The 20,311-nt window shown below is 38.4% G+C and overlaps 1 protein-coding gene across 5 annotated transcripts in view; it reads left to right on the plus strand.

Annotated features, from left to right (window-relative positions):
* Window positions 1–1,425: 1,425 nt before the first annotated feature.
* sash1a (SAM and SH3 domain containing 1a) overlaps window positions 1,426–20,311 on the plus strand; it is a 288,936-nt gene continuing 270,050 nt past the window's right edge. For all 5 annotated transcript variants that reach the window (XM_079831781.1, XM_079831782.1, XM_079831784.1 and 2 more), the window contains exon 1: window positions 1,426–2,359. In XM_079831781.1, coding sequence (XP_079687907.1) covers window positions 1,856–2,359 — 504 coding nt within the window. In that variant the 5' untranslated portion in view covers window positions 1,426–1,855. The remainder of the gene's footprint in view (window positions 2,360–20,311) is intronic.

Raw genomic sequence — 20,311 nt, forward strand, 5'->3', positions numbered from 1 at the left:
ACACACACACACACACACACACACACACACACACACAAGCAAAATGTTTCAGTATGTCATAAACTTCTATATTTTGCATGGTTATTACATTCATAAACAAAAATGTGCAAAATGCATACCTAAATACAAATTAGTCATTGGAAAAAGTCCTTAATGTTAACACTGAGACATTCTTTACAATGTAATGACTGTTCAATTCTGATATATTTAATCAAGAAACTTATTTGTCCCATTTATGTCCCACTTTTCCTTATTGATCATGGAGGTATATGATACAGTATTTGTATAGTATCTCAAAGCAGTGGGAAGATATGAAAAGGATGTTGTTATTCTATGAAAGGCCACACGGAGGGGTAGTAAGACAAGGAAAATTTTGCTCTGACTGAGGCACTCTGGGAAAATGATGAAGACATGAATAAAAGTAGCAGGTTTAATTTGAAACGCAATATAAATACAATAAAGTAAAAAAAATATATATTGAATATTATTTTTAATAATAATATTACAAAATAAATGTTTTCTACTCACTATAATTAATATATAGGGGCACTGTTAAATGAAGGCTATTATTTATTTAATTTGAAGGTCATTTATATTTATTGATATTAATATTTATTTATTTACTTTAATCAAATGTAATCATTAAATAACTAAAACGTTTTTAAATCACATTTTGTATTCATTTATTTTATTTTAATCTAATCTAACTTATTTATTTGTTGTCATTTGTTTACTTATATAGGCCTATATATATATATATATATATATTTTTTTTTTTACAGTTTTCATCAAGACTTTTCCACTGACTCCCTATCAAAACCCCTGATCCCAACACCCCCCACCCCTAGTTTGAAGAACCAAAGATCTGTTTTGCACGATTTTTAGACAGGGGGCACCATGAGACTGTACCACAGCACGTACATCAGCGCTTCTGCTTTAAATCCTACTACAGCACCAGACCAGCAGAGAGGAGACACGCGCTCCTGCGCAACACGCACAGCAGACAGCAGCCGTCCGTTACCTCAAGACCACAGCTCGCGCGCACCTTTACCTACTTCGGCTTTGCCAAAAATTAAAGTCACAAAGTTTGGGATTAAAACGACACGGAAATACATTCTGCCTATTTGATTTAAGAAACGCCATGCCAGGGTTTCATTTACCCCAAACTCTGACAAACTGACAGTTTTGACAGCGCGTGCTCAGATTCAAGACGTGTCTGCTCACCAACCGTCGCCTCGTTGAGGAAAACCGATCTTTTGCTCCGCGATTAACGTTACGCTGCTCAGCAAATAGTGGCAAGAAGTCTGAAACCACATGTGCTCGTCTCCAAACCGGAGAGACGCGGTTTCATTTGTCTTCAGAGAGGGAAAGAGTTGGCTTTAAGCCGTACTGACAGACACAAGGGAAGGACGGTCTCGTGAGAACGCTGGAGAAGACCATTGGAAATCCACGCGGTGCGTAAAATACACGTTTATTCTTGGCACTGCTGTGGGAACAGTTGAAATAAACGGGAGGAAAATGTAGTCTTTGTGGAGGGTTATCAGTATAGCCACTTTTGACGCTAACAATTGAATGGCTCTTTAAACGCAGTGGTAGTTGTGGAGTATGCAGCAATGCCAAGTTGAAGGGTCTCGACTTTGTCAGTACTGATAAACGCTGAAGTGCCCGGCACGTCTTTACAATCATTTTTGGTCTCTCGGATATTTTTAAGCATCTCCTGCTACCAAAAAGTGGAGAGATATACTGAATGAAGATGACGCTTTGACTGGGATATTTACATAAACCGCGGGCGCACGCGCTGTCAGTCACCTGCTCACAAAGGTAAACGCACCTTTACGCTTTAACATCATTCAAAATGATGGCCAACGGACCCAACATCGTCTACGAATGGCTGAAAACACTTCAACTGTGTCAGTATGTTGAGGCTTTTGTGGATAACGGTTACGACGACTTGGAAGTTTGCAAACAAATCGGAGACCCGGACTTGGATGCCATCGGGGTTTTCATTCCGCACCACCGCCAGCGGATTCACGATGCGGTGCAAAGGTTAAAAGATGACGATAAGGAGACGGCTACCGGGCTTTATTTCACCCTGGAGCCGATGCCCCAGGTTTCACCTATTTACACGAGTCGCATGGCAGAGCAATGTGAGTCTAGGCTGCGGGGCTCCAGGTCATGGACTGAGCAGAGCAGTGACAGAGCCGCGCGCAGCGTGGGGTACATAGGGGCGTCCAGGAATCTGACACTGGGGAACCGCAAGGAGCTGGAACTCTACCCCAAGCTGAAGCTGAAGATAATGATCAGGGATAAACTCATTAGGGACGGGATAAACCTTGCCAGGCAGCCATACTCTAATAAGGTGAGTGAGTGTTTACTTTTTGTCCCGCGTCGGTGTAAACCACGTGGCGTGGCCTCGTCGAACCAGAAATTTGGATTCTAAACAGCCTCACACGCTGTAGGAATGGAACCTCGTGTGAGTTTAGGATCCATGTGATTAGAAGACGAGGCTAATAGTATAAAGCTGTTTGGCTTGGAGGCAGGGAGATGGAGGTTTGATGACTGGAACATTGGCTTAATCTGTTTTTCAAAATATGATCAATAGTTTACTGACCGGATTTAGACGCACCCTGCGTTTCTAATGGCTTTCAGGGATCAGTAGGCCAGCTACCATCGATTGGCCTTTGCAGGAAATGTCATCACACTGCATAAATCCACCGATTATCCACCATTCAACATAACATTAGATAATTCATACCTGGTGGTACATCTGATCTATTTTTTTCTTGTTTGTGCACTGAAGCTGGAAGTTTAAGGTGGATACATTAGTGAAAAAGAGAAAGAGAGGTTTGGTAGGTGTGTGAATGTTGCAACCCTGTATCCGATTCAGTTTTTTTTAATTCTACTTTATTATAGGGATTTAACAAGGGGTAATTGATTGAGGTAGTAATGGGATTTATATGGACAACAACTTAATGCTCTTAGATGATCCCTGGCCTTCAAAGATAGGTGTTTGAGTTCACACCACAGAGTTTCCCTTTTGGTGTTTTATAGTTCCCAGCAGCTGCATAGTAAATGACAGTGGATTTCCAAAAAAAAAGTATACAGTGTCGGAGGCTGTAATTGTTCCAAGTGTGATCCTGCTTCTCTTGATCCATTTATTGGAATGGACAGTTGGATTGTTAGAAATGTGCATTGTTTTAGTGTTGTTCAGATGGTTTAAAGTTACTGTATAATTTAGTTAACAACTTTTTGATTAATTATGATTACAGTAATGATGAATATTGATGACAAATCCGTTAAGTAACATAATCCATGGACATGGACAGTCAAGACAAAGGAGTGATAACTGTGACATCATATGGACATTTGAAAAGTAAGCACAGGTGAAATATTATACTGGCTTAAAGGTGCACTATGTAATTTTTTTTTAGTAAAATATCCAAAAACCACTTGGCCAGTGTATATATTTTGTTCAGTTAAGTACTTACAATATCCCAAATGTTTCCAACTATTTGTAAATCGTGAGAACATTTTAAACAAGGAACCGGGACGTGTGAGGGTCGCCTGTCAACTGTGTCATATCTGCGTTACCCTCGGTTCACGGTTTTATTTAGCAAAAAACGCTTTACTCCTACTGCAGTGTGCAACAAGTGTCATAGCAGCCACCGAACGAACGGACAGAGTAACGTCATAACATCATTTTCAACACACTCAGATGTATCTAATATGATAAACAGAGCTGCGTTACCTCATACTCATGGCCGGAAAAGTGGTAATGGTGCTGGCGACTGTGGCATAATAAAGGTCCCGCTGCTCGCAAGGTTTGTTTTGCGCTCTTCTTATTAACAATCGTTCCTGCTTCTGCTTCATACTACAGTAATCACATCCATGAACATGATTTCTGCCCGAGACCTATCCCGATTATTCTCCACCCGCTGTGAGGTGAAGACCACATGTCCCAAGATTCTGCGCTCAAACTTGGCGTCATCAAACTACGCCTTTGTTTTGAATAGGTGACCTCTAGTGGACGGAAAAGTTACAAAAGTTGCAGCTTTAAAGGGATAGCGCTTGTGATGATGCTGCAGTTGGCAGATCATTCATAGCCTTTATGTTTATTTTAGGTTTCAAACATATAAATTCACATAAGTACTAAAAACATTTAGAGTTTCTAAAATACACACTGATGTCTATGGTAGAGGTAAAAATAATCCTTTCCATTATAATTCGACACGTTTTATTCATATCAGATACACATTGTGTAAGTAACTTCAATGTTTACTCTATTCTATTCCCAGTTCACCAGCCACTTACTTTTAAGTATTTCGGGAGAAGTGGATGAATTCACGCGTTGTAAACATAGAGGTTGTAAATCCAACAGATCCGATTCTCTGAACTGCGTCTGCGGCACAAACTAACACGGCGGCGCCCACCGCGCATACAGCTCAACTAACGCGATCATTATAAAGGTGTTTAAACAACAATATACTTCCACTTGCATGTATTTGACAATCGGAATATCAGATATTTCATGCCATAGCTAACACATTTGTGAATATTCTGAATAAAAAAGGAAAAAATCACATAAAAGCAGATCATCATTCATTCAGCGCTGTTGCTGCTGCGGTGTGTCACGTGACAAGCAATGACGCGTCACCATGGAAACGGCGCCCCCCCTCTCACAATATAGTTCCCACGTCCCTGGTAGTGTGTGCGCGCTGGCTTTAGCGGTGCATTCAAAGGCACTCGTAAAACTGATGTTTGTTGTGACTGCCAGAGTTGTATGCAGGGCGAGCGCAGAGGGGAAATCTATATCGTCTATATCATTGCTTTTTTCGATAGTAATATCTAGGGGTGCTCCGATTGATCGGCAACCGATCTCGATCGGTCGATAATCGCTTTGGGATGATTGATCGGCGGTCTCTAAAAAGGCCGATCTCATGGACCGATCGCATGCTGACGACACATAAACCCGCACCTGCCGTGAGAGCGAGGGCATGATATGCAGCTACATCGTCTCATTCTTTCCGGCGCGGGTAAAATAATTATAATGCTGAAGGTGAGGTACAATTCATATTTCTTTATTAAATAACTTACGTCTCACAGAAAGTTTTCAAATAACTGCGTAAGTTCACAAACAGCGCTAGTGAATCACCGCGTGCGCGCGCTCTCTCTCCCTTTCAAAATGCTCAAATGTCTTCATATCATCGCATCTGCACTAAAATGAAGCTGCACAGTTGACAGGATTTGCCACTTCGCATCGTCACTAAAGTTTATCATTTGCATTTATTTTTAAGTCTTGCCAGTGTTCAAACCGCTCAGCACTCGCGCGCTCTCCAGACCGTGAGCGCACGCCCACACACACACACACACACACACAGGCCATCTCACAAAAAGCTTGCGAGAACAAATTGCGGTGAAATGGTCGGATACACACAAATGTATGTACTAAATTACCGTCTTGACGAGTATGCACGTAAACCCCGTCGTGACTCGCGAGTGAACGTTTGTGCAGCTGCATGTAACCGTATCCGTGTTCACTCTTAAAGTGACAGCTGTCGAATAAACTGCTGCTGTCTCTGAGTTTCTCTGTCTTGTGTTGTTTGATGAACCTTTATGACACTCACTGCTCTTGAATGACTAACTTTTGCAACCTTAAGGCCCGGTTTCACAAACAGGGTTTAGGCTAAACTAGGATTTGGCATTAGTTCAATTGGCTTTATGCACAGCTGCACTACTTCCTGAACTTCAGCCAACTCCTTTGTTTCCTGTCTGCCATTATTGGACAAACTGATTAATCCAGGTGTGTCTGATTATTGTTGCTGTGACTACAGAGGTCAGACACACCTGGATTAATCAGTTTGTCCAATAATGGCAGACAGGAAACAAAGGAGCTGGCTGAAGTTCAGGAAGTAGTGCAGCTGTGCATAAAGCCAATTAGTACATTTAAGTAACTTTTATAAATGTGCCCTAAAAATAAAACATTACTGGTGTGTATCTTAAGACAAAACAATGGCACTGACATATTTTAAGATACATCAGTGCAAGTTTCTTTCAGTTAACACAACTCAAAAATGCATTTTAGTCTAGGACTAGCTTAAGCCTTGTCTGTGAAACTGGGGGTAAGTGTAAGGATTAATCTAATTTAATTTATTCAGGGAAGACCAATATAAATTTACATTTGATTTCTTATTAAATGTCTTTAGTATTTCTTATCTCAATACTAATGTTAGACCTACCTGAAAATTTGTCTTTAAAAACAAAAATGCACTGCATGATCAAATATTTAGGTGAGATAATTACATTTATTATATACATTTATTTGGGAAAGATGGCCTACAGTAGCCTTAAGTTATCTCATTTTCTAAAATAAACACTTGGTGGTTCTTCAAGATCTTGACTCTAGCCTATTTCTACAGTTTTTTCTCTCAATACAGTTAATTTAGAGTTAGTTTCATTTCTACAAATGGTGCAAACTCTGCAAGATTATAGATAAAAGATTCCCATTCCCCTGCCATTCTGTGATCGGCAGTGATCGGCAATCGGCAGATCATGATCTTGGTGATCGGTAATCGGTGATCGGCCCCAAAAATGCTGATCGGAGCATCTCTAGTAATATCTTGAAAGTTCATATCTAGATATAGATACGATAACAATATATCGTTCAGCCCTAGTTCAAAGCGCAATTTATTGTAATGCTTTTTTTCTCTTAGTTGGCCAGAACAAAAGTGGCAGGCATGTTACTTAGTTGTTCAGATGAAATTTTCCAGTAAATTCTTATTTTGGTCATACTTCCAAGACGTAGAATCTGTGATTCTGAAGTACAGTATCCACACCGGTGCGGTGAATGAATGACAGCCACACATACTCCTCAAAACATTAGATCCATCCGCACTGATGAGCCGCTGATGAACACACGGAAAGAAATAAATAGCTGCAATTGCAGGTTTCAAACAGAGATGGCGACAAAGAAGCAAAACGTAATTTAGAGCATTGTTAGCCTCCGATCTCTTTACAAGTCACACCATGAATAAAATATTAATTTCCATTATTTCAATATTCAATTCAAAAACTAGTATAGTGACTAGTTTGCAATTAATATTTGAATTAAAGGGATGGTTTCAAGTGTATCTGACTGTGTCCTGCAGTACTATAAACCATGGCACTGCAAGTTACGCCTAATATTTTACGTTTCATACTTCACAAGATTCAAAAGCAATATAGCCTATATAAGCCTTTCATATATAAAACAAAATAAATGTACTTGAAAAGACTGTTTTATGACATTAACTTGTAGTAGCAGGCCTAACTTGAAGGGGCGTTTTGTACTGTGGGATGCAGACACAGATTGTGTAAGGAACAGAACAAAATTTTAAGTCATTATTCACTCACAATCTTCCCCTTCAGAGAGCTTTTACTGTGACCGCATCATTGTACTTATTTGGGTTCATTGTTGATTTTACTGTCTTCTAGTTTTAGCTAAATAAATCAAGATTCCGATCCTCACACCTCAACGCAAGTATGTAAAAAGGTTAATTTGTTTCAGTCTGTTCCTTATATGTGTCTGTTTACTTTGAAATGATAAGCTCACAGCATATGGTCCCTCAGGCACTCATTGAACATATGCTTGGACAGAATGAACCGCACAGTTGTGTGGAGTGTTTAATTCATTGTTGATTTACGAGGCAACGGTATATTACAGTGTTAAATTAGGGAAGTAATTGTAATGTTTTCAGTTCCCATGTGATTCTGAAGTAGTGCTGACATTTTATGTCAAAGCTTTGTTGCTGTGGTAGATCTGTATACTGAGGTTTCAGTAGGCTAAATCAACTTAAATGGTGATGATGTATTTGTGTTGCTCTTAAGATTGGATTTCACCATAGGGTAGAAGTCTCTTGTGGGATTTAAAGTATTACACTGATGGCTTTTCAAGTTAATATCAACTTCATGACTGTCTAGCTACTGTGTATAGTCATTTGGAAGTGGATTGTGGGAAACTGTTGTTGTAGGTGTCAGAAATGCATGTTGCAGCGCAAATGATTTACTTGTCCTTGAGGAGAATTTTTCTTTGCTGAAAGTCGTCTGCTGTACATACAATGAAAAGCTGCATTAGCTTTCCTCAGTTCTTATTGGGTTGTTGTTTATCCATCCACAAATAGATTACAGTAGTTTAATGGCTTAAAGTGGTGTTAAAAATGTTTTTTGTTTATAGCTGACCTATGAAAACTCTCTAAAAGCACCTCTTAATAGATCCTTCGACAGGCTGTGGAATGTCGTCCCCTCACACGCCAGACCATAATCCTTTCATGATGCCACAAATGACCTTAGGGGAGCAATAAATAGCCATAATGCTTTCCTTCACCACAGAAGAGATTTATTTATTTAATGATGTCTTATCAGTTTTACAAACATGATAGATCAGTTAATTCACACAGACACAAACACACAATGTCTATGTTATCGGTCCATGAATATCCCTATTTTGTTAAAAAAGTAGGTTACGTTCTGTATCTACCATCAGGCTCATGCTGTGACAGCACATATACCCTATATGGTCTGTCTGCATGGAGATAATATAGGGGTTCACATAATTTTTTTTCCCAGTGGGATAATGCTACAGAGGTAAAAACCACAATCACACTGACTCTCAGTCTCAATGTCCTTGTGAAAAATGATTTCCCATCCACATCCTAAAAAATAGCACTGTGAGAAGACCTTCCTCCTTTCTCTGTCAGTCCCTCCAGGATTCCGCGATCGCAGAATTTAATGCAAAATCAAGCTAACTCCGCACAATTCGGGGGAGCTTGCAATTTTTTTAAATTGCAGCAGATTTGCCGCATATTTTAGGCCTAGACGCGCCGTGTGGCGTCATCACAACACATATTCAGCCAAAGGAAAGCCCACTTCGAACTCAAAAACGACTTCTGTTTGCGCCATTACTTCGGCATCTGTCAGTCAACCACTGCAACGCATCTGTCTCTCACACAAACACACAAGTGTGCACACTCTGAGTGACATCGTTTCCATCAATCGGTTCATCAACTGTATGCTACATAAAAGTGCTCGCGCAGTCTGTCAACAAACCCAAAATGGACAAAGAGCTAGTGAAGGAGACCAGTGAAGGAGATGTTGAATGAAAATGTACATTCAGTAATATAGCGGTTTTCTCCAGGGTTACCCGTAAAAACAGCAGGCTACTACATTTCTGACACCGCTTGTGTAGGCCTACTGATTCTTTACTTTTGAACTTTATAGCGTTCTTTTGCACTTTAATCTGTTTAAAACATTTGTTTACTTTATACACTTTTGTGAATTCTTCAAAAGTAGGCTACTGTTATGTTTAAAGTTATATTTGTTATATTACAAAAATACTAACTTATCAACCCTGTAAAGCCTGAAATAATTAAATAGTCAGAAAATCATTAATTTAACATTTAATGGAAGTTTTTATTTATTTATTTTTTAGACAAAATGTACAAGAAAAAAGTTTGCATGTGTTTTGTTTTGTCATATATTTGATACATCAGGCTTTTATGGCCCATATGGTGAGAAAAATGTTAATCAATAAGATCTTTATAACAGTATAGCAGACTACTTAAATACATGCCTTTAAATATCATAATAATATTTCTTAGTAAGATGATATTTAAATACCTATTTTTATGATGAAAGCTCTATAATTTTTTTATTGTGGGGTGGCAAAACACAACTCAATGCTGTAGGCCTAATGGTGATTGAGAGATGAACAAATAAACACTCCTCAAAATCCTGTTGTGTCTGATACATAATGTATACAATTTTTTGTAAACTTTTAAATTATATAACATTTTCAAAAGGGGGAGCATATGCCCCCAGACCCCCTTAGAGGGCCTGATAACCATAGCTTCATCAAATCCTGTGGGAAACACATCAATATAACGGTTTATTGATTTTGTTTGCTTTATTATTGATTTGGTTTTACATTTGAAATAAATTGTTGAATTATATTTAAGTTATTATCAGTGTTCTCCTTATAGAAATCATTGAGCCCAATGGTTCTTGAGGTCAGAAAAGTAAAAAAAAAGTTAAATTCTCACTGAAAAACTACACAAGAAACGCCACAAATATTGCTGCAAAAATCTGAAGAAAAAAAAAGTCCCGCGAAATCCTGGAGGGACTGCTCTTTGTTTTCTGCAGAAGCATCATGCCTTTTCAAAATGAGCCAACTGGATGTTTCCCAAAACTCTTGACTTTTTTTTATTTATTTTTTTATAATAATAATAATTATAATTTTTTTTAGGACAGAACACAGTTCTCTTTTTCCATACAAAGAAAATGTATTATTTTTATTATTATGCAAATTTCAATTTCGGAAGGGTGCTCATGAGCACCCCTTTGAAACCACAATGTGCACTTTTTCAAATCCTGCACTGATGAGGGCTCCAGTGAACTATACGTGGCATTATATATATGACCCAAGTAGTTAAAGCCAGCATTTTATAAATGCGTAATATTGTCTTTATTGTGAATATTTTACTTTTTTTGGACCTGGTAAGTTTTTAATCAAAATGTTGTAACTCAATCTTCTGGTGAAATGTCAGACATTTTTCGTTGGTATGTTGTACAATCTAGACTAAAAAAGTGCACAGAAAGAGAAGAGGTTCAGAGATGCATATGGACATGCAATTGTAGGGCTTACATACACTATATTGCCCAAAGTATTGGGACACCTCTGAAAATCATAAAATGTAGGCATTCCAATCACTTCCATGGCCACAAGTGTATAAAGTCAAGCACCTAGGCATGCAGACTGCTTCTACAAACATTTGTGAAAGAATGGGTCGCTCTCAGGAGCTCAGTGAATTCAAGCCTGGTACTGTGATAGGTTGCCACCTGTGTAAATTAAGTCAGTTAATGAAATTTCACTACTAAATATTCTACGGTCAACTGTTAGTGGTATTATAACTAAGTGGAATCAATTGGGAACAACAGCAACTAAAATCACGTAAAATCAGAGCGTGGTCAGCGCATGCTGAGGTGTGCAGAAATCGCCAACTTTCTGGAGAGTCAATAGCTACAGACCTCCAAACTTTGTGCGTGTCTGTTTGTGTGATAGTTTGGGTCCTCACTGTAATTCTTACTGACTGCCAAAGGACACTGGCCACTACACACACACACACACACACACACACACACACACACACACACACACACACACACACACACACACACACACACACACACACACACACACACACACACACACACTATTTGATAGTTGACAAAAATTTGATAACCAATATTAAACCCTACAGATTAAGAATGGGATGTCATTAAAGTTCATGTTCATAAAGGCAGGCGTCCCAAAACTTTTGGCAATATGGTGTAGTTGCTTTAAATTATTTGATTTCATTTTGTATTCATTGTGTTGATTTTGATTCTATAAGTGTCAACATTGCTAATGCCATGTTATGTTAATGGAACATAATGATAACTTGACAGATTTAAATTCCCCTCTATTCGCCCACAGACCTCCCACAATGCTTCTTTCCATTAGACAGCTCTGTCAGTTTTTATTTCAGTTGAACTTCAGTTAGTGTGCTCAGCCATGGACCGAACATAATTGTCAGATTACTAATATGGATTTTACATTAACAGAAATACTGGAAAATTGATAACCTGGTGTAACCTGGTGGGAAGGAAAAACAGTGCTTTGATGTCTTAATAATTAGTGCACAAAAAATGGAGTATGTTAATGTGTTGTAGAATAGCTGCAAAATCATTTTGAATTGTGTAACAGAACATGCACACAAGCAATTTTTTTTTTTTACATTAATTTAGTTGAATTTGGTGCTATTTCTCCAGATGAAAGGTGCTGCAAGCAAGCAGTTTTGAGCAAGCATAAGCTGAAATCCTCAGAATAGTCATAATTAATCAACAAATGAGCTGTTCTATGAGAGATTGTAGTTTAGTTTATGTATGAGTGTAGTGTATGGATTATTTCTGTTTCACTCGTCTCAATCTGACGTGGCTGCTAATTGTGTTGCAGGAGCGTCGAGTTCCTTATTTGCATTATTTTGCTTAACTCAATAGTTTGTTTGTTTTTACTCAAATTGGCCTCTAATACTCGTTGTTGTATGAGTGCAGATTATGATGAGTCTGCAAATCAGCATGTGGCAGAATGGCATCTGTCAATACACTAAAATAACCCACTAATACTGTTTATCCCATAGGGCATAACTGCATGTACTGTTTACAACAGCTGCATGTAATATGACTGTAGAACTGCACCATATGGCGCGCTCACATTCATGTCATGTGTTAACAACGATTCTCCAGGCATCATATAGCATGTCAAAGAATGGCCCAACTGGGAGATTTTATTGTTGGTGCATGCACAATCTGTTTTTGTCACACAAATGAATGCAGCACACATAGACACAAAAAAAGAAAACAAATATAATCCATGTAATTAAATACAAAGAAAAAAAAGAAGAGAAGTGTTTTAAAATAAATGCATAAGATTATCATGGTGTTCCTTTAGTGCCCTTGCTGTTTGTTAAAACCATTAGGTTCAATTCATTGCTGTACCATTACTGTGATGTTTACAAAGTGAGAGTGCAGTGAGATGAAAGATAGAGAGGCCTGTTCCCTTTCTCCTTTATTGCAGAACATTCTTCCCACCTGTTTTGGAATTCGAGACTTCCCTCTATGTTGCCATGGTGACATTTACATAAACACATTGCACTAAAGAGAGGAAAATGGGGGTTGATGCCATCTAATTACCTGTGATTTATGACGCCCGTTGACAGGGTCTGCACAGGACACATTTACTCAGCTTTAATCCCTATTATACCATTATTGGTCAGGTTTGTGGTTATGTGCTTGTCTGCCCATGGAGTTGTGCTTCTTTTACAGCAAATTGAATTCTAAACCCAGATGCGCTGTTCTTTGATTTTTGACAAGTGCGATGATGACGACTGATTTTCAGATGGGTTCTGTTCAGCGTACAGAATACGAGGGAGGACAGATGAAATAGGATGGGGATGTTGGTTGCCATGGCAACATTTAGTGGTAGTTTTTGTGCTAGGATTTTGAAGGGGTGGTTGTTTGTGGATTTTCACAATCCAGCAATTTCTACCTCTTTCATTAGATTAGTAGTAATATAGTTTCCCAGAATTTTGCAGCAAACTGACTTTCTCTTCTATTTTTTGTTATAGTAATAGCCAGGTTTTCTGTGTTTTACGATGGGTTGAATACTGAGCAGGGCTTGTGGTGCTGTTTGCTTGTGTGTGTCTGTTTGTGTGATAGTTTGGGTCCTCAGTGTAATTCTTACTGACTGCCAAAGGACACTGGCCACTACACACACACACACACACACACACAAGTGGAGTACACTTAAAAATTACATTGTTTGCACACAAGTAAGCTTATTCTGGTCACCTAAAGGAAGACGTGTTAATATACCAAAAACAGTTTGATGCATGCTATTTAGGGTGGGTTTATGCCATAGAACAGCTGTCGGGAACCTATGGCTCATGAGCCACACCTGACTCTTTGACAACAATGTGGCTCGCCAGGTCTCTCACCCTTTACCAACAATTGATTGATAAAAAAATTGGATTTTCGCATTAACAGAGATCCGCTCTCTCAGCCAATTACAATTCCTTTGTTGTACAGCCTACCGAAGTTAATGAAAAGTTTTTGATAATAATAATATTCAAGTTGTACCGGCCAAAGTGCGTATTCAGTGCTGTTGGCGAGTGTAACGCCTGTTTCACACATACTCAGTTTGCAGTGCGTATGCGGTGAGTATTTTTTCCGGTAGCCATGTTAACGGATTACAGCTTTCACACTGCATGCGGATGCGGTCCGTCAGTGCGTTCCAGGAGCGGTGCGTCTGCAGCAGTGCGGCGATCGTTTCCGCACCGAGTCTATTTCTTGCTGTGCTGGATGCGCTGAATTATAGTGACAATGCATTGTCCGCATTAAAATAAACATGTCTAGTAATGTCACAAATCTAGTAATTTCACCACATATGGATTTCTTGTAAAAAAAAAAAAAAAGATTTAAATACAAAAGAAAAGATGAGAGTCGGCTGTTTTTGTCTAGCCTGTTGTAAGTTTTAATTTAAAATGTTTGTGATTTTAGGCTAACCTATGTTTAAATGTTTTGCCACTTGCGTGAGCAAGTAATATAGCTAAATCTAAATTAGACTACTAGGCTATATAAATATAAAGTAATGAATTGAATAAAACGTTGTTTAAATGTAGTGCGTTTTTAAACGTGACATCTATGAAAGAGTGTAGGCTATACAAAGAGAATTGCAATGATGACAAGCCATGTTCAGTAACAACTTTTGAATTTGAAATAAAAAAAAATGCCGTGTTTACGCAGGCTACAACTGCGGATCAGTTACGCATTGCAAATGCAGCATAGGCTATGTGAAAGCACAACAGTGTGCGCTGCTCCTGCATACACACCGCAACACGCACCGCATACGGACTGCATACAGCATTGTGTGAAACAGGCGTAACGACTTGGGCGTCACTACGCGTCACTACAGCAATCAACTGCAAACCACTTCCGTTTCTGTGGTAAACCCACAGGTCTTGCACTCAGATTCTTTTCGATTTTTTTTTTTGAACCGCAGCGAAAATAAATATTAAAAGCGCGATAAGCCACGAAAGAGAACTAAATCCACTACTGACATGATGCTGTCTGTGTGCAACACGGACAAGCATAATAGCATTTGTCTTCGGTTACACGCCTAATAAAAAGAATATCAAAACGCCAAGGCAAGTATTCATTTAAACGCTGTAACACACACATACACACACACTTTTTTTTGTTTGTTGCAAATTTGTTTGTTTTTAGTTGTCTTTCAGCTCTTTGGTCAAAAAAAGGTTCCCAACCCCTGCCATAGAAGTTAATGCCACAATATTAGACTGGAAAAAACTCAAATAATAGAGTGGCAGTCTTAAAGAAAATTGTGGAATAGTGGAATTTTTACCAAATTTTATTATTTCACAGACATATCTTAGAAAGCAGTGAAAAATATCTGCTCATAGATCTAATTTACTGTCTATTAAATGTCTCAAACAGATCTAGTTTTGTTCTTCCTCCAAACATATAAAATATACAGTTCTGCTCCTAGATCTAATTTACTGTCTATCAAATGTCTCAAACAGATCTAGTTTTGTTCTTCCTCCTCTTTGTTTCAGCTTGGTACCTTGGTAAAACATTCCTGGCAGACTGATGATAATATTTGCCATCATCTGTGATTTAGTAAGCTCAGTGATGAGTTGATGGAACATGATTGGTTGAAATCCACATGTAAAGGCCAATACACTGAGGCACCAGAGAAATATTTCATGTAAATGTCAGGCTGTGAATCATCAGTCCGTTGGTCTAATGATCTCAGTTTGTACAACAGCAAGTCCTCCTCGCTGAAGAGAAAAAAAACAAAAAAACTTTCAGGCTCCTGAACAGCTTTATAGTCTCTAACCTTTCCTGTCAAACTCTCCAAACTTGCAGTAACAGTTGGTACCGTTTTGTGTCTCTGCTACTGGCCATGTTTTACAGATGGAGCCAATGGAATCGTAGAAATAAATGGTTTTGTCAGTAATTAAATCTGATTTATTTATTTTAAGCATCATTTACTTTCTACGTGATTATTTATTATCTCATTATGCTCTGCTTCTGTGCTTCTATTCTTCTCAGGCGCCTGGCCGTCAGCCCTGCATCCACGAGACGTGACCTTGTTCTTCATGGCAGAGAAAATTTACATTTCAATATGCATGAAGGAGCAACTAAACAAAATCTGTGATTGTAATTAGGGAATGGTAATCAGAGCTATTTAATGACAGGGGTTGGGAAAGGACAGGTGTTTGTAGCGTAAATCAACAAATGGCAAATACATATTTTATTTTAGGGCAAATACATTGCGATAGTAAAGTGGGACATTCAAGGGTTGATTTGCATATCCAAATACCTGCACATATCCAAACAAAGATCATTTACATGTCTATGTACCAAATCCATCCTCTTTTTTTTTGTAAAAAGAGACAAAGTACTGTTAAATGTATAGGCTAATTCACCAGAAGTTAATTTTTTTTTTTTTTTTTTTATATTTACTTACTTTGACCCTACTGAAAAATATTGGCTTGTAAAGAATGCTTTGAAACTGCTTCTCATTTTTGGGTCAACTGCTACTTAAAAAAAAAAATCTTAATTTTAATGCATTTAGAAAGGGAAAGAATATACCATGGAAAATCAATAATTAGCTTTATATCTGTCTTATGTAGTATTTCATCATTAGTGGTGCAACCAGTGGCGGCTGGTGATGATTATTTTTTGGTGGGCGGGTTTTTTTTTCAGGGGGGGGGGGGGGTGCGCATGTTGACTAAATTCTCGCATTAAAGAGAAAACAGTGTCTTCACTTTTATCTTTTTACACATTCATTTCCCACATATAATTGAATGAGGAAAGGAAAAACAAAAGATACAAAACAGCAACAACAGACTAGCATGTTGACTACTTGAACATATACATTTTGCTCTCCTTTCTTTCCAGCAAAGTTCTCAATGACTCTCTGAATAAAGTCAGTCATCTCAGTAGTGTCATGACGTTTGTATTGTTCAGTCAGATATTTGAGGTCTCTTACCGCCGTTGTTGTCCACAAAACTTCAGTACCGACACTTAGAAATAAAAGACAGGGAAAGCAATAAAGGGCATTGCTAACAACACATCCAGCCAGCCACTCACGTTTCTCATAACAAGCGCGTGAAGCTCAGAGTGTAGCTTCGTCCTCTGTCACTGGCCTGCTGCTGGATTTGTAAATCGTGTTGGTCCGGTTCGGGATCTTCCAACGAACGCCTTGTGAAAGAATTTGGTTTAACTGCTGCCATCTCTACGAAACTGATCATCATAACAAGGTTTTGGCGGAGCCGCGCACTTTCGCTTTAGTGGCCAAGAGCGTAAAGTTGAATGACAGGTGACGAGAACCAATCAGATTGGATACAATAACACGCATCCAATTCTGATTCGCCAGGGACGCAGCGACCTGCGTCCGGAGGAGGATCTTTAAAAACCAATTAGAGACCAGCTTCAGGTCACATGCTGCCCGTATATTTTTAGACTCAGATAGACATCCATTTGTCCGGCGTCCTTCGTCCATGTAACAGCATGAATCATATTGAAGAACATATAAAATAGTTAACCCATCAAAGCCAGTTTTTATTAAATGCTGAGGCTCTTACTAACAGCCAGCACATCGTATGAGTAAACTATTTTATTTTTATTTCACTTTTATATAATTTTTGTATACATGTATATTTCTGGAATTTTGATGGGGGCGGCGCCCCAGCGCCCTCTATTGACCAGCCGCCACTGGGTGCAACAGTTCACTAAACTCATGGTTCGAATCATATTCGGATCGTCACGGTTCGGAAACGGTTTAGTTTTTAACCATTGCCATACAATGTGCTAAAAATGACAATAAAGTTGACTTTGACATTACGTTTTTTGAGTTGCTCCCGTGTGTATCTGTGTATGTATATTTATAACATGTTTTTGAAGCGCTGGTCATTGTAGCCAATCACAGACATATTTGATGAGCGTGTGAGCACAATGGGCAATCAGAGCTGTTTACGATTCCGCTCAACAGCGCTCAAAGCGTCACATTTTTTTAATTTCAGTACTGACTTGGTATCGCGGCCGGTACTTTTGACAAGTATGCGGCTCTACACTCAGATAACAGAGGCACAATAAAGTTCTCTTTGCCTCTTCTTGACACACCGCCATCATAAATCAGACAGAAAAAAACTATCTGATGAAAATGCTGCACTTCAGCCAAGACAATTTTTTTTTCGCTGAATCATTTATGTAACATGAAATGCAGCAAATAACAAAATTGATATCAGAGTAAAATATTGTGACATTTTTAATGTCACTGACCTTATTCGCAATGATTGATTATCCAAGAACAGTGTACGTGTTCTAGTGCTGGGCGGTATACCGGTTCATACCGAATACCGGTATTTATTTTTGTTATGATATGAATTTTGATGATACCGCAATACCGGTATATGTCGCTAAACAACGTTCGGAACGCGGCGCAGCGCGTCATTGTTTGAGAGGGGACCGATTTCACTGTTGCACTGTACTGGTGAGAGCAGTCAGAACACAGCTGAGATCGCATCTAAAGCCTATGGCTGAATCCGAATCTGAAACCCCTATACCCTCATTCACTATTCCCGTACGTTATCACATTATTTGAAGGAGTGAATGAAAACGAGTGCGTGAAGTCGGACAACCGTTGTGTGTACATCGGCTGTACACTCGTTATTGCGGTGTGATGTGGGATAGACTGAGTGCACTCAATAACGTCCAATGGTTTCGGACACCACTACAAAGCGCTGTCCCCTCCAAATAATGCCCTATTTGAAGTTATAGGGGGCTATTTCTGATTCAGCCCTTGATTATAGCGGAGAAACTACACGCGGCGCGCGCGAGAGAGCAGTTTCTGCGCGGAGCGCCGTGATGAGATTAACAGCGTTCTCCTCATGGATCATATTGCACATATATAGACCGTTGCGAGCGCGTTTAAGTTTTTAATGGACATATTTCATATACTCTAGTGCTCCGAACAAGTACAAGAAGCGTGTATGCGCACATATTTCATCACATCTTCTTCAAATTAAATGTGCACTGATTTGGCTACACTGAACCATATGATCATGACCACATGACACGATCGATTATTCTGCTATACAAAAGACAATGAATGATGCAAGTTAATAAATAAACTGACAATTCAAAGAAGAATGGGCAAAAAAGTAACTGCTTTATTGTTTCTGTTAAACTGATGTGTGTCATTTGTTCAGAGAGTGCTCTTAAATGTATTGCAAATATCCGCGTTTCTCCCTCGTTTTGTCAGTTTGTTGTTATATAGGGTTAGATTTTTAAAATGCTTAAGGTGCCCTCAACTCTGTTTTTTTTTCTATCCGTGGTCATATTTTAATATTCATGTGCCTGTAATGAGTGTGTTGTAGGTCTATGTTTTATTGTCTCTCCATAGCATAATTTTGTGGGGCTTTGCAAACCTGTATTAACTCTAGTGTGGAGTTTTTCTACAATATTCACCCGTCATGACAGTAAAATAGGGCATTCCAGTCAATCTAGTTAATCAGTAGAAAATGTGGTTAACACCCGGTCATGCATAGGGGAAAAAAATACCGTCATATACCGTGAAACTGATATAATTTAGAAAAATACCGTGATATACATTTTCGGTCATACCGCCCAGCACTAACGTGTTCTTTAAAAAGCCAGAGGTTATGACTGAATTGAAGCAAGCCATTTGAGGTTTCAATAAAAAAATGCCTTTAGCGTGTGTTAGATTCCTTCGACATGATGGAAACAAAATGAAAGGTCAGAGGTTGTAACATTAACAACCCATTCAATCAGATACAGGTCTCATAGTGCTATTGCTTTGAGCCACAGACTTAATTTGAATGTGATGGCAATGTTTCATAGTTCAATAATGTGGAAGAAAAACCAGTTACCGTAGTTGGATGTTTTGGTGATAAACTTTAGTGTATAAGAGCTTATAAAGGACATTTCGATTCGTCACCATAATGATGCCATAGCATCACAAAATGTTTTCATAACATGATGTGGGTGTTAAATCAGTAATATTGATAAACTCTTTTCACCAGATGACTGCTTCTTATAGTAAACGTGACCAGGGTAGACATTTGTATGGTTATATTGTGAGGAATGATTAAAGGGGATTATAGTAATTGAAGTGAATCAATTTATTGCAGAAACCGTTCCTTGATTACATTAGGACTGGATTGATTGACAGTATAATTGCATTATAAATCATTTTGGTTGTTTGGAAGCTGTATGTTGTTCATCTGATGCTTTTTAGTCTGGGCTAGTGACAGCATGGTTTTATAAGTGTTTGTATACAATATTTCTTTATATGTGTGTTCCACATTTTATAGTAATGTCATTCCACATTAATTCACAGCGAACCTTTATGGCATTTACACAACATTCAAAAGTTTGGAGACAGTATACTTTGTTATATTGAACAAAAGTGACAGTAAAGACATTAAAGAATCCTAAAAAACTGCTTTTAACACTGAAGACCAGACAACACATAAATAAATTACAACTTATTCATTTTATATGCAATAATCATAATGTTTCATAATGCCTATTTTTGGTGAGCTTAGAGAGATTTCTTTCAAAAACATTAAAAGATCTCACCAACCCCAAACTTTTAAACTGTAGCACCTTTATTTTATCACTTATATAATGTATT

Source organism: Gobio gobio (assembly GCF_949357685.1).
Source record: "Gobio gobio genome assembly, chromosome: 12".
In the NCBI taxonomy this organism is placed as follows: domain Eukaryota; kingdom Metazoa; phylum Chordata; class Actinopteri; order Cypriniformes; family Gobionidae; genus Gobio; species Gobio gobio.